The sequence below is a fragment of the Pleurodeles waltl genome, chromosome 10, assembly GCF_031143425.1.
Source record: "Pleurodeles waltl isolate 20211129_DDA chromosome 10, aPleWal1.hap1.20221129, whole genome shotgun sequence".
NCBI classification, from domain to species: domain Eukaryota; kingdom Metazoa; phylum Chordata; class Amphibia; order Caudata; family Salamandridae; genus Pleurodeles; species Pleurodeles waltl.
The window spans coordinates 916,437,215-916,453,430 of NC_090449.1; the positions used below are offsets into that span (position 1 = coordinate 916,437,215).

The 16,216-nt window shown below is 44.2% G+C and overlaps 1 protein-coding gene across 1 annotated transcript in view; it reads right to left on the reverse strand.

Moving 5' to 3' along the window:
• LOC138262461 (ATP-dependent translocase ABCB1-like) overlaps window positions 1–16,216 on the reverse strand; it is a 691,566-nt gene that overhangs the window by 388,262 nt on the left and 287,088 nt on the right. The window contains exon 11 of the mRNA XM_069212356.1: window positions 2,352–2,513. Coding sequence (XP_069068457.1) covers window positions 2,352–2,513 — 162 coding nt within the window. The remainder of the gene's footprint in view (window positions 1–2,351; window positions 2,514–16,216) is intronic.

A 16,216-nucleotide genomic window follows, 5' to 3' on the forward strand; every position in this document is an offset into this window, starting at 1 on the left:
TTACCCAAGGACAGCAATTTCTGACATATGGTTTTATGCTTACACTGGCATATGAACTGTTCCCTAATAAGTTGATCACTAAAATTTTCAAATTCACTTTCAACAACCACTTTTCTTAAAGCAGAAATATATGTGTCAACATCTTCAGTGGCTTTCTGTGACCTTTTGAAAAATGTACATCTTGAGACCACCAAACTAGGAGGAACATCTAATCTGTTGACTAATTTTTTGACTGCTTCATGAAACTCATCCAGTTCTTCCTCTTCTTGGGCGGCAATTTGGGTAGATGTTTAAATGTGGATCTACCTTCAAATCCTAAGTAGCAAGAATTTCTTCTTCTCAGGTCTGAATCTGGTTGAGCCAATAGCTCCTAAATAGGTTTCAAAGGCATTGAAGCAGTGCTTCCATGCAATTGGTGGTTCCCCTGGAGTGTCTAAAAACAGTGGTGGTGGAGACAAGGAGTGCATGTTTGAGTACTATAGATTTGCCACCTGAAGATTTAAGTAAAAGATACGCTGTAATACAATGACACACAATATCCACAATTACTTCTTGTGTGTGTGTCACAGATTACTTGAAGATGCTCCAAAGATCACATACTCCATAATTACTTTTGTGCGTGTCACAGATTAAACGTAACAATGGGTATTTGTGTGTGTGCCATAGAATGCAGAAACCATGTGCTAGTGGTGCATTTCAACCACTTCAAACATGGGAAAGCACAAAGATGCGCTCGTCATCATGTAAAAATGGAGTGCAGATCATTGTGCAATGCGGCTGTGCTACAACTAGATATCCAATACACTGTTTTGAGGATCAGGACAATTCAGCACAATACAAATCACTTTGCTAGGCTCTTTGATGGGGAAAACTGAGCTGGACTTTATTTTCAAGTTCTGAATATCTATTTCGTAGTGAAAGTTCACCTTGTTGGTTCTGGACCTGTTACAGCAAAAACTGGATTATTATGTTAAATAAATCTATTTGGGCTACAGGTAATTATTATCACTGTAAAGTCTCAGCTCAAGTGTACTTGTTTGAAGATAATAAAAATATATTGCATGCTGCATGTGGTAACTGTATTTAAAAAAAACAATATCAGTGTGAGGGGCTATTGTTGAGAGTCATCACTAGATGGTTTTCATTTGAAATAAGTCAACTTGTTCTTTTTATCAGTACACCTGAGCATGATGAAAATTACTTGCCATCTGTCAGAAAAGTTAAAGTACAATGTGTTAGGCTTCTTTGCAGAATCTTCACCCACTAACGCTTGCTGTAAGGATTGCTCATTGACAATTTGAGGAAAATGCAGTAGAAAACTAAAAGTTAATCTAGCCGGGCAACGACACAAGGGATCCTGCCTCTAGGCATGACCTTGTTAGACTCAGGCCCATATTTATTATTTTTTAGCGCCGCATTTGCATAATTTTTTGACGCAAAAGCGGCGCAAACTTACAAAATACAATTGTATTTTGTAAGTTTGCGCTGCATTTGCGTCAAAAAGCGGCGCAAATGCGGCGTTAAAAAAGTATAAATATGGGCCTCAGTCTCCACCACTCTGCTGTTGCTATGAACTGTGCCTTTGCCTTGTGCGCATTTTGCCTGATACTGCACAGGGGATGTCTGGAATAGCAATAGTGCTCAGGTGGTATATGTATTTTCAAGCTCACTACAGTTAGATATACTATTATTCTTTTAACACTGGCCTTTTGTAGGGCAAGTAGCCATGGGGATTTCACTTTCAATAACAGATATTAAGATTTTTTCAATTTAAAAGCTCATTGATAGATCTTGCAACAAAAATGTAGGAGACTAAGGCTCTGATTTATACTTTTGCGACGCGTTAGCGTCGTTTTTTGATGCAAAATCGGCGCAAACTAGCAAAATACAATTGTATTTTGTAATTTTGCGCTGCTTTTGCATCAAAAAATGACGTAAATGGGGCACTAAAAAAGTATAAATAGTGGAGTTAAAAGAAGTCCATTCACTTGATCACTCTTAACCGATTCTGTTTCTACTTTTTAGTTCAGAACTGGGGAGTCATGAATGATAGGGATGCCTGGTTCATTTGCATTGTGACACAGGTTTTTTGGGCCGTGCAAACAAACGTATTTGCCAAGAATATTTTTATTAGTTAAGATGAAAGGTATCACTTATTGCACTCACATATGAAATCATCCCGACTAACTTTCAGCCCTCACTGAAAAGAATACAGGCCCAGATTTACTAACTTTTCATGCAACACAACACAGCAAAGGAACTTGATGCCATGTGTTGCGTAAAAGGGAAAAAGTAGAAATATGCCATATTTGCAAAACATTAAACTCAGCACTGCAATTGTTATTAATTACCTGTTGCATGACAAGAGAGTAATAGACTCCTTTTTCCTCCATTAGCTCACTGTGCGATCCCTGCTCAATAATGATGCCATTCTCGACTGCTGCAATAACATCAGCTGTCCTGACTGTGGAGAGGCGGTGAGCAATTAAAATTGTGGTACGGCCAGCTCTGGCCTTGAATATAAAGAAAATAAATAATGATTTACAATCAACATCACAAAAATATTATAACAAGAATGTCAAAAGCTTTACAAATGATATCACAGAAAAGTTATAAAAAGAATGGCGTATACATTTTAGCCCTCATTACGATTGACCCACAAATTCCATAGATGTCAGAAAAGAAAGTAACAGTCCATTTGGAATTCCACGTTTTACGAGAATACCTCATATCCAGGGTATTTATCAAGGATACTTTTCCATCAGGAAGCAGGCGGTGTAAATACCATCACACGTAATTATTGAAACTCCCCATAGTGGTAATTCCAGTGGTGCTCATAAGATTGAAAATTCCAGGCCACTCGAAATGAAGACAACAATGTCTAAACCCTATTCCAGCTCGATACGTGCACTGCAGGTAAACTACAAACTCATGTGAGAGGTAGGTTTACTGAGATTAAGTTGGTTTCCCCGCTTTGGAAACGTCATAGGAAGTATGCACATAATACTACCAGGTTTAGAAAATACTTAGACGGATATTTATACTTTTTTTGCACCACATTTGCGTCACTTTTTGACATAAAAGTGGTGGAAACTTACAAAATACAATTATGGAGCATATTTATACATTTTGGTGCAAAACTGCACTAACACAGTTTTGCACAAAAACTTGAGCACCGGCTAAAGCCATTCCTGAGCACGAGCCAGGCTGCATATTTATGCAATGGCGCAATCTGGTGCAAAGGGTGGGCTAGTGTAAAAAGAAAATGACTTTAGCCAGATGGGGCTGGCAGTATGGAAGAAGGGGGCTTTGCAGCAAAAAATGGTGTTAGGCTGGTTAGATTAAAAAAAGATGACTCTAACCAGTCTAGCGTCATTTTCCAAACAAAACCATCCATACCGCATGACTCCTGTCTTAGAAAAGACAGGAGTCATGCCCACCACCCCAATGGCCAGCACAGGGGACCAGTGTCCCCTGGGCATGGCCATTGCACCCTGTGCCAAGCAGGGGGCCCCAAGTTGGGCCCCAATGGCATTGTAATTAACAAAACAATAACTTACCTATACTTGCCCTACTTACGTGGGATGGGTTCCCCATCCTCTGGTGTCCCTCTGGTGTGGGTGGGGGAGTTCCTGGGGCTTGAGGAGAGCACCTGTGGACCCATTCTATGGTGTTTAACCATGAAAATTGATCCATAGGTCCCTTAACGCCTGGTCTGACTCAGACGTCAAATAATGGTGCAAAGCAAGCTTTGCACCATTATTTAGCCTCTCCTCCCACCCGTGCGTCATTTTAGCATGGGGTGATAAATATGGGACTATGGGGTTAGTACCATTCTTTAGATGGGAACGCCAGCCTTGTATTTCATTGACACAAGGTAGGTTCACACATCTAAAAAATACTGCAAACTCCAAACTCCGTTATACTGGTCTAACTTCAAAATATAAATATGGAGTTAGTTTTACACTGAATTTGCGTAGTATAATGACGCAAATTTGGCACAAATGGGGTATAAATATGCCCCTATATTTTGTACGTTTGCACTGCTTTTGCGTCAAACAATGACGCAAATGCGGTGAAAAAAAAGTATAAAAATGGGCCCTAATTTCAACGCGAACAAGGATCAGAAATGTACAGATCACAGACACCACTGTTGCTTAACCCACTCTAAACGCATTATCAACGTGGAATATTGTTTTAAATATAAGAATGGAACAATTCTTAGTTTATCTCTTGCTCATTGACTTCACGATCAATTGTACAATACTTACCAAGTTATGATCACTACTCAGCCCTCATTGCCAAGCAATTACTTACTCACTGTGGACACGGGGTAGTTATACGACTCCTGCATCTAGTTTCACACTCATCTACACCATGTGACTTGTCAGAATCGAACAGTCCTCTGACCTACTACTAGCTAACGTGTTGGCGACTCAATTACCTCAGTGCTACTTAAGGTTTGGAATCCTAGCAGAGTCAGCTGACATACTTATTTTCCTAGAGTCCATCTTGCATCTGCAAAAACTGTAATACTGAAAGGAGGCTAGTTGACTAAAATATATATGGAGATTCGGGAACCTGAAAACCCCAACAGGATAAGCTGACGAACCTTGTGTAACTTTCAAAGGCGTTACCTCACAGGCTATCAATAAGAAAGCTTCTAATAAGATTCATTCTAGGGGGGAATGACTTCATAAATGCCATTTCTACAGTCCAGGTGACTGTGTTTTGCACTTCATTTATTAATGACAATTCCCAATCATGAAAAAGGAGACGTTAACATGGAACGAAATACAGTACAAGGCGGCCAAATATCATAAAATGTGCACATTAACCTGAATTGTGTTCCAATCATAGAATTAGATGAAGTGCTATAGCCATTTCAATCAGAGATACCGGACTACAAGAGCTAATCTGTGCAACATGGCCCTTCTATATAACATCAACTGCAACGTCTACCATAGCAGCATTACTTCCCCGTTTACCCCCCAAATTCTAGTGCTCTCACTTCAAATTGGAGTGTTCCATAGCAGCTTCAGTATTCACTTTATCTGTTCATAATCCATTTGCTTAAAGTAAACAAACAGTGCAAAAATGCTTTAATAAATTACATGATTGCGGATTTCATTCAACAAGTGTTTCATTGTCAGTGCAAAAAAAGCATAATGAAGCAAAACCTCTAATTTATTAAAGTCTGTATACAATAGCTAACTCCATCATTGCCGTCCAGCGATTTCAGTGCTGCTGACTGTCATCGTCATCATCTGACTGAAAAGATTTATCACAACCTAGATCCTGCATAGTTCCTAAAACATTTCAAAATTTTAAACTCCCGCCCCTCCAAATTAATTGACGTATATGCTTTCCATCTTATAAGTGTTTGTATTTTATCAAGCCACACCTAAAAGTCTAGCTATTCACTAGTTTTGCATTTTTTGTTATCACTGAAGGGTGCTATAATCCACCAGGTTCTCAGGTTCTTTGCCCACAACTTTAAATATGCAAACCTGTCTGTTAATATAGCGTTTGAACCCGGGGTTATTTGGGTTCCTACCATGCCCTGAATAAACAGAATAACTTTCTCTCAGAACCCCCGTAGCTTAACGCATCTTCAAACCATGTGATCACATGTGCCAAACATGCTGCACCTGTGGTAACTGTCAGGTATACTTGCATTCCAGCCTTGCAGCTTTTGGTGGTGTAGCCACTGGTCCTGCATCTGCATACGGTGGAAGTTGGCACCCTCAGCCGCTGACAATTAGAAATAGACATTTCTTGGCAATCCTCTTTGGCAAGATTTATATCAATCTCTCATCCATAGCTTTGTGTCAGATGGAAGGCTTTGTCCTTGGAATTGCTCCATCCATTCAGCTAGCTTGCCCAATTACCAGTCTTTCCTGTTACACTCTGAGGTTTAAACAATTCCTTCACAATTTTCCTTGTGTATTCTATCCGGAGATGAAGACATTTTCTTATAATAAGCTGAATGTGTAAAGAATACATAGCATTCTCTGTTTGAGCTGGTTGAAACACTGCCTTTAGAGACTTCCATGTAGTAGCCTCGTCATTACTAACTCAATCTTGTAATGTCCCCATTTGAGCTTTTTCCCTTCTCCGGATTGTCCCTTGCAGTTCAGTTGTGCATAGAAGTTCAAATGGGGTTTCAGAGTTGTAGGAGGCTGGGCTGGTTTGTAGTGGGTACCAAATGTACTTACACCTTATACCAGGTCCAGTTATCCCTTATTAGTGAAATGTAGTCAGTGTCTAGAAGTCAGGCTGTCTAGGGGTAGCTGTAGCTGAGCAGCCAAGGCGTATCTAGGAGACATGCAAAGCTCATGCAATACCACTGTAGTCACACAATACTTACAGACATGAAAGAAAATACTCAGTGTTACCAGAATAAAGGTACTTTATTTTGGTAACACAAATGCCAAAAATACATTAGGGACTGTACTACCTTAGGAGGTAAGTAATGTACACAGTATATACACCAGAATGCAGAAATAGCTGTTAAACCAGTTAGAAAACAGTGGAAATAGTGAAAATCACAATAGGTTGCAAAGGGCCTTGGGGGAAAACAAACCATATACTAAAATAGTGGAATACGAAAGTTGTTTTCCAACCTAGGCAAATGTAGTGTGTAGAGGGGCACTGGGAGTGTAAGAAAACACACAAGGTAACTAATAGAACCCACCTCAGAGCCCAGGAAAGCAGGAGCAAATCACAGTAAGTTTCCTAGAACCCACAAGAACACGTGATAGAAGATTATGCAAGAGCCAGAAGAGATTGCAAGACATCAACAATGGATTCTTGGACCTGAAGACCTGTGGAAGAAGGGGAACAAGTCCAAGAAACACTGAAGAGTCCAGGGATGACAGGAGCCCCTGTTAACCCGCATGAAGGTGCAAAACAAGAACCACCAGTGAAGAAGAACAGTCAGTACTGCACCCAAGAAGATGGATGTGGGTTTCTGGGTGGTGCAGATGATGTCCCACGCCGGACGGATGATTGCAGTCTGGTTTGCATTGCTAGATCCCGCCAATAAGCCTTGGCACACGCAAACCACCTGGTTAGTGGAAAATGGCGCTGCACGGGTCCAGAAGGGACCTGGTGGCCTCTACCCAGGAAAGGGAGGTAGAGGGAGTTCACAGCAACTCAGAGTGCCCTCAGAAGACCAGACAGCACACACAGGAGTCCCACAGCACAGGGACAAAGAAGGTGTAAATGGAGGACCACAGAACACAACCCAAAGGGATCCCACACCGCCAGAGAACCACTCAGGAAGCTGTGCATCACAGGAAGGAGTGCTGGGGGCCTGAGTTGTGCTGTGCATGAAGAACGTCTTGGAAGGTCACACACAAGCCTTGGCAACTGCAACTCACACAGGGCATAGGAGTACTGTCTTGCATGGGGAGGCAAGCTCTTACCTCCACCAAAGTTGGACAGCTGGACCTTGGGACAGTTGGGGTCACTTCAGTCCACCACCCGTGTTGCTGGATCCAAGCTCGTAGTCAGGAGAGGGGACCCACACTACCGGTTGTCACTGCAGAGAGGTGCCTGCTGAAGCAGGGAAGTTACTCCTTCACTTCAAGGGACATTACTTTGCTTCTTTTGGTGCAGGCTGAGGACAGGCAGTCCTCGGAGGATGCATGACCTGGAAACAGTTGCAGTTGCTGGCAGGAGCTGAAGATGCAATGTTGCAGAAGTCATTGTTGCTTCTTTGTTGCAGTTTGTAGAGTTCCTTGAGGGTCCAGATGCAGTTTTGTTGGTAGAAGATGAAGTAAAGGATGCAGTGGATTCCTGCTGGAGTCTTGCAATCTGAATCTTAGGAAACACCCAGGAGAGAGACCCTAAATAGCCCTGAAAGGGGATTAGTCAACTACACAGATAAGCACACAGATAAGCACCTATCAGGGGAGGGCTCTGATGTCACCTGTCGGCACTGGCCACTCAGATACTCCCAAAGTGCCCCACCACCTTGGAATCCAAGATAGCAAAACCCATGGACACTCTGGAGGAGCTCTGGGCACCACCCCTGGGGTGGTGATGGACAGGGGAGTGGCCACTTCCCTTTCCTTTTTCCAGTTTCGCACCAGAGCAGGGACTGGGGGTCCCTGAACCATTTCAGACTGGATTATGTGAGGAGGACACCATCTGTGCCCTTCAAAGCATTTCCAGAGGCTCTAGGAAGCCACCCCTCCCATACCTGTAACACCTATTTCCAAAGGACGAGGGTGTGATACCCCTCTCCCAAAGGATATGCTTTGTTCTGACTTCCTGAGCTCGAACTGCTTGAGCAACCGGAGCACAGAAACCTGTCTGTGAGGTGGCAGCAGCTTGGGCTGCCTAGCAAACCTCAGAAGGCTTGTATGGCAGTACCAGGGGTCCACTGTGGAGCCCCCAGAGTACATGAAATTGTACAACTAATAATAGAATCAGTATTGGAGTACAATTCCCAGGTGTTAGACACCTTACATGGTCATTTTCGGAGTTAGCATTGTGAAGCTGGAAATAAGTATTGACCTATGTTCAGTGCACGTGTGAAATAGCGTCCCCCGCACTCACAATGTCTGGGAAAATGGTCCTGTGCAGAGGTGCCCTCACACACAGGTACTTTGCACCCAGCCTTCTGGGTTGGAAGGCGTGACATATAGGTGACTTATAAGTGACCTGGTACAGTGGAAATGGCTGTGAAAGGGTGCATGCACCCTTTCACCGAGGCTGCAAAGGCAGGCCTGTAGATGCCATTGCATGTGCTCCCTATGGGTGGCAAATATAATGCTGCAGCCCAGAGGGATCCCCTGCAACCCCAATGCCCTGGGTACCTGAGTACCATTTACTAGGGACTTATAAGAGGCACCTGTATGCCAATTATGAGTTGAATACTGTGTTATCAGCATCCAACAATCAATTTGAAAGGGGGTAGAGCATAAGCACTGGTGTCCTGGTTAGCAGAAACCCAGTGACACAGGTAAACACACTGACAAACAAGTCAAAAATCATAATGACTGGGGTCCTGGTTAGCAGGATCCCATGACACAGTCAAACACACTGACAAACAGGCCAAAAATGGGAGTAACCATGCTAGAAAGAGGCTACTTTCTCACAAGAGTGAATGAAGAGACTTTAGGATATTGCAACAATTGCTTTTAGTTTGGTTTAAAATAAATGATATACCTTTACAATTTGGAGTTACAATAGTAAGGTCAGAGGTAAGGCATGGAGAAGCTACTTTAAGCATTTTTGCAAAATAAATGTTGTCAAAAGTTTGTTGATGCATAATATTATGATATCTGGCTTACGTGATTAAAAAGCCTGCAAGGTAGTATGCTTTCCAGTCTGGAAGGGCCATCCCCACTTCTAGGCACAGATTTAATTTCTCTATGCTCAACTGTGGTGATTTCTTATTCCAAATAAAGCTGGTGATTGTTGTATTTAACCTAGCCAAGAATCCGGTCAATAAGTATACCAGGACTGCAGAGACGAAGAAGTTGAGTGAGGGTAAGATGTTAATCTCTCGTGGCAAAAAAACTCAGTGACTATTATGCGGAGTGTGTGGGCAGAACACTTGGATGGAGACTCCTGTAAGCCAGAATTAATCTACCCGTGTATTGGGCTGATCCCCTACCAGCATGGACAGCAGTCTGGGCCCACCTGCACTATGCCCAATTTGCCTGCAAACAGTGCAGCACTGGCTGTGATTACACCCTCGAATGATGGTCTTGTTTCGCATAGACCTAGTCCTCTCTTCAACAGGAGCTACACTCTGGTGAGGGTTGTGCAGAAAGGGCAGAGTGCATTCAGAGCTGTAGAAGAGTACTCTCCTGCCCCCCTGTGTCTAGGACTGGCCCTCTCCTCAATTGGGGCTGCTGTCCCTACCATCAGGAGACAGGGGCCTGAGACCCTAAACAGTGCTTATGTGGAGACAACTGGAATCCTTGGCCATGCCACCAGAACACCAGTTCAGGATTCTGAGCAATGGCCCCTCTGGGCCCAGCAATTTGAGGACACTTGCATGTTCCCCCCCACCCGAAATGGGCCATCCCCCAGGCAGAGATACACACACCTCCTACAGGAGGACTGGAGGTGGCAACCATAGAGTGGGCTGTCACAGGCCCCTGTGTCTCTGTCTCTCTCCCTCATCCCACCCCTCTACTCCTGCGTGGGTTGCAGTGACCATTGGTCTCCTCCATGGAGGGCCTACACTGCTTCTCAGGTGATGCCTGGTGATGTACCTGGGCCAGGATCACTGGGGACATATACATCGTCTGGAAGGCCCAAACTTCCAGGGAGCCATCTAACCACCTCATATAGCAGATGGCTATCATCACATTTTTGCTGCTGCATGGACATACAGGAGGAACAGAGCACTGAACCCTAGAATGTTTTTTCCACCCAAAGGGCTCTAGCTCTGCAGACCTCCTGTTTGGGGGTGATCATCCTCTTTCACCAGCCCCAACTGCCACAGCCTCCTGATTTTGGGGGTGCTGCACACACCTAAACCTCAGGATGTCAGCTAGCCTCATTCATTGTCCTCTTCATACAGAAACACAAGTGGGTGGCCCACCAATTGCTCTTATGTGAAGCTATAGCACTCCATAAGCCCTAGTCCGCACCATCCTCTGGGCCATCACAAGCTTGAGCAATGGATATGGAAGCCATAATGAAAGATATCTCGGCTATTGGAATCACCCTTTTAACTATAAATGGTCAAATAACCAAACTCACAGTGGAGGTCAAATTCTTAGGCCTTGATGTGAAAACATTTCATTCCCATCTAGATACATTTGATTGTCGTGTGAAGCAAATTGAAAAACAATATACTGCGGAGACGGAATGCAAAGTTTCATGGATTTGGGGGACAGATCACGAGGGGCCAAAACCACATTATTGGGTTGCTAGGGTGGTCAGAAGGAGAAGACATGATGACTTTGGTCTCACACAAAGGCCCCTAACCAACTGCCCTGTCAGATCATTCCTTGTCTTCTTCAGCACCAACAGGCCATGGCCATTATCCAAGCAGCAAAGCACCCTCCAACCCACTACTTCTCAATGGCCATAGTATCTCCATATCAGTGGATTACTTTCCAACCAACAACATCAGGCACAAGAAGTTTGTCACCCTTCCACCCAGACTCTGGCAGCAAGAGCCAAATATGGTTTGCTGGACCCGGCACAGATGAGGATCATTCACAACAGATGGAACAGGAACTTCACATACCCTGGTGATGTGGAAGCCCTTCTGGATGACTTTGAGACATCCTCAGTGGATGCAGAGACCCAATCAGATGCTCCCTGAGCCCTGCCTGTGGATAAGATGGCCTTGTTCCTGCTCACACCAAACAGACAGCATCATCAATCCCTGCAACTGTGGCCACGGGAATCAGACCAGACAAGCTTTTACCAGGTGGTGGAGGCTTTGAGCAGAAATAGAGAATGAGATAAGTCCTGCTCATCTCTCCAACAATCTTCCACTCTTGGAAAGGATTAGGTGCAAAATCCCCCAAGTGCTTTCTACATTGACATTTCAAATGTGCTTCTGTCACAAGAGTCCTCTTTTCTGAGGCACAGTGCGCTTATAAAATGGACTGCTTGGCTTGGTCTAAATGCCTTCTTCACTATTTCAGCTGAAAAAAACACTAGTAAAACTGAAATAGCGCAAATACGTCAGGGTGAAAAATCTGGATGATTCTTGCCTGTCCAGCTCACCAATGGGAGTCGTAGATGGCTTTCCCAGCCATTCAGGAAGAGAGTGGTGCTCTCCTACCTACCCTCAGGACATAGTGGATCGATTTGCAAAATATTTTGCAGAACTGTGCCATTTGGATACTTCCACCCCTCTTGCGCAGATAGACAACTTTCCAGAGTCCCTCTAACTACCCTCCCTCATGGCTCAGGGGGTGAGCATATCTGGAGGGTTTTATTATAGAGGAAAAAGTGGCACTACCCACCTCTCAGTCTCTGGGAGAGGATGGTTACCTGGTGAGCTCTACAAAACAAGCAAACACCTACTACTGCCCCTATTGGCCCAAGCATTCAATGAGACTGCAACACAGGGTTCCTTGGGAATGATTTCTAACAAGGCCACCATTACAGTTATCCCTATGAAAGGTAAGGACCCACCTGGGGGCTGCACCAGCTACCACCAATCTTGTTGATCAAGGTAGAGCTCAGGATCCACGCAAAGATCCTGGAAATGACATTTATAAAGGTTATCCCTCAACTGATCAATGGGTTCCAAGTTAGCTTTGTCCCGGGCCTTACATGGTGTGATCATCTGTGGACTCTTGTTCATGTCTAGTTGTATGTTAAGAATGACCCGGAAGAGAAATGGGCTCTCTCCCTTGATGCTATGAAGGCATTTGATCGGGTGCTGTGGCCCAACCCTTATTGAGTAATATCAAAAATGGACCTAAAGGACAACTTGAACTCTAGGGTTTGACCACTATACAGCGCACCCATGGAGGAGATTCAATGTGGGGGCTTTCTATTGAATACATTTCAGATTCATAGGGGAAGTTTTCAAGGCTGCCTGCTCTCTCCCTTGTTGTTCCTCCTAGCACTGAAACTCCTCCGCCACTCAATGGATGTGTCCGGCATAACCATTAGAGAAACCACATTGAAAGCACTATTATACATGAACAATATTCTCCTTTCCGACCAGATTCCTTCCTACTGGCAGCTATGTCCATCATAGAATGCGTCTCAAGCATGTCAGGATATGAGATTAACTGATGAAAGTTTGAAGCCATCTGGTGCCCAAGGCGACCATCAAGGCATACCACTGTGTCCAGGGTATGAGGTGGGCATCAAAGGGTCTCCAGTATCTCAGCCATCCAAATTGGATTTGAACCTCTCCCTGTGGGGCACGGTGCAAACAGTGAAGATGATGGCGGCACCCAGGTGAAATTACATTTTCAGCATGTTTTCCCCCCGTACGTGTCTCATGAACGTAGACTCTGGTATTAGGTTGCATATTTGTAGTGGGTATTGCCTGCAAAAACAAGCTGCTGTACTTTGGACTGACACAGCAGCCAGGGGCCTCTGCCTACCCCACATGACTTTTTATAATATGGCTTTTCACCTCTCCTAATTGGAGCTCTAGCTACTTCGCTCAGCAAGGACACTGGCATAGCTATCTCACAGGCACTTCATACCCATTGCCCCCATACTGGCATGACAACCATAATCTCTCTGCACCGTCCACTGTGTGGAAGGTGGCTCATAAACTATCAGGGCTAGAGCCATGCCTCCACTGCTCATGTGGCATAATACAGCCCTCTACATTGCTGGCAAACCTTTTTATTGGGCCACATGGAATGCAAAGTGCATGCTCCACATTGACAATCTCCTATGTGAGGGCGTGTTTAAACTGTTACCGGTGCTGAGTGGAGTGTTTTCCTCTGTCTCTCCATTGATATCACCAATTGAACCACTGCCTCTTCTCAGTGCTGGGTCCCATCCAGTAGAGATCTCAGAACCACCCTTTTTAAACTGGCCCAATCTGTGGGGAAGGTTCAAGGCTCCTGTCTTTGAAGCCTATGGAGAGCCTTATAAACAATGATCACTTGGGCCCTACTCTCAACCACTCCTGCTCCATAAGGCAGGTAAACCTTGGCAGGGCATACACCTCAGAAGACTGTATGACCCTGTTGCTGTTGTAGAGCCATGACAGAGTCCTCAGAGAATCTTGAATTAAATCACTGTACTTGAAAATACATCATGGGTGGACCTGGACCCTGGGAGGCTCCACTTGGGAAGACTACTGCCTTACGGCTGATGTTTCAGATGCTCAGAAGATAGATGCGACCTATACCAGACTCTATGGCATTGTAGGGATATCCAACTGTATTAGGTAGCTGTATGAGCACATGCAACAACTCCAGCCGCATGCTATGAAAAGTTTGGCTACTTAGGATTACTCTATGACATCTCTCTTGCTCCAAAATTAAATACAACACACATCAATGAGTGGCCACTGGGCTGGCAGTAGAAAAGATGTGCATCCTCCATCACTTGCACCAACCTACTTGTTCTACACTTGGAATGGACTGTAGAACTTCACAAATTGGTCTTGCACAAACAGTTCATGCATATGCATGCAGATAAATCATAGACCCTCTAAAGCATTAGCACCGCCTTCTTGAATAATTTCTCGGAGTGAGTTCTGCCTAGATCAGCTTAAATACTTCTTTCCCTTCCTCTCTATGGCTAGGGACCACACGTTCTCTATTCCCACCGTACCTCCACTCTCTACGTAAAATACCCAAAGAATAACTCAGAGATTCACATGCCTACTGCCATCCCTGAAAAGCCCTTCCTGACCTTATGACTGCTGGATCCTGGCCTGCATCAGCCAAAATATGCCAGCCACCCTACCCACTAATCATTGATTGCTGTCTCCTCATTGATTATGGATGCCTGTCTGAATGCTTCAGCTACATGCCACAATAGGCCAGGCAAGATAAACTACAGAGGGTCTCAGTCTCCAGGCACACCTAGTACAAATTAAAAGGCGATTGTTTTTGTTTTTCCCTTTTTTCCTTGTTTTCCTTCCCACTATATTTTTTATATATATATAAATTAGCTATTGCTCACATCTGTAATAAATATAGTGGTGAATGGCCTGCACAGTGCTGGCTGTGATTGCCACCTTGGAGGTCTAAAGACAATGGCATCTCCCATGTCCACGCACTGTGGCTGATTATGTGAATGCCTCACTACCTGTGTATAGCTCTGTGTGTCCCCTTACTCAACAGGCCTTCTACTTCTCCTCACCTGCCCTACTTCTACCCCCAGGACCCTTCCTCCCACCCTCCAGGTATCCTAAAACGGTACATAAGGCCAGACCTCATACCTCAATACTTCTCCAAGGAACAGCACAGGACCAGAATTAGCCAGCAGAAATCTCCTCAGCTCAGTTGTCTGTGTGGCCAGACTAGAATTGTTGTTTTAGTTTTATTGGCTTCATCAGCTCACAATTGAATCAGCTGCTCATCCTCCCCTTCAATGTCTACTGACTACTGTATTATTTTTGAGAAATACTAATGAATACAAGTTGCAGGAAATAAACACTGCATCAAAAAGCTGTAATTTTTGTGAAGACATTAGAGAAGAAAGTAGAGAAGTATTATCTGAGGGGACAAATTGGGTGGGAAAGGGGTTTTGGTGATGGGTTCTATTTGTGAATATGTGAGCATGCATATGGAATGCTACCTGTATTCACCACCAGCGCACAGTATCTGTTTTCTATCCTATGTAAGGGGGCATGGCATGGAGAATGAATAGCATGCTGACTATAGTGGGTCAGTGTAGTGCAAGCAAATGAGGCCAAATAAAAATGTAATGCCCCCCAGCAATGCCTGCACCATGTAACAAAGCCTAGACCTTGCATGGACACTATGTGGGCTACCGAGTATGTGTCCAGATGTCCGGCCTGTGGGTACATGTTCACTGCGTGCGCTATGTGTGAGGTGTCCTTATTGGCTAAGTGTAGCTAACTACATGTGGCATCTAACTTTATGGTGTTTTGGGAATAAATACTTCCCTCCAGCCATTTGTGCTTTCTTGGGGCCAATCTCCTGGGACCATTGTAGTGTTGCTGCCCATCTGTGGGACCTGATCTAAGCTTTGTGTGTTGGGCTGTTGGCTTCCCCATCTGTGACCTGTCAGGCATTAACCTTCAGCCTGCTTGACCAAGTACCGATATGCTGGGGTTGAGTGAGAGTTCATGATGGGGGAATCCAACAGAGGTGAAGTGACTTTGGTTGTGTATAAAAATGTATCAATCATGTATAAAGGTATGATTAATCTGATATCAACTATATGAGGTAGTTCAGAAGATTTCTAAGGTTGACTACCTGGTGAACAGTGATGCCTTACCAAAGAGAATATTCCATATAAACCATCTAAATCCTAAAGGCTTCAACAAGGACATCCTTACAATGACAGGAGGTTGAGGTGAACTGCGAGACACAATCTACTATCTTTGCCCACTCCCACTTTTAAAGCAAATATTTCTGTAAGTAGATTTCTGTTCCTTTTTGCAACATTGCAGGTCTGTCTTGCTGTAGATTTTTTCCTTCTGCATTCTGAAGCAAGTCCCCTTTATACCCAAATAAGGTGTTAAGAACAAAACCAAGAAGATCCTGGCCGTTTGTCTTCAAAGCAATTATGTGCACTTTTGCAGTACAAGGGCACTATATTTGCCTAA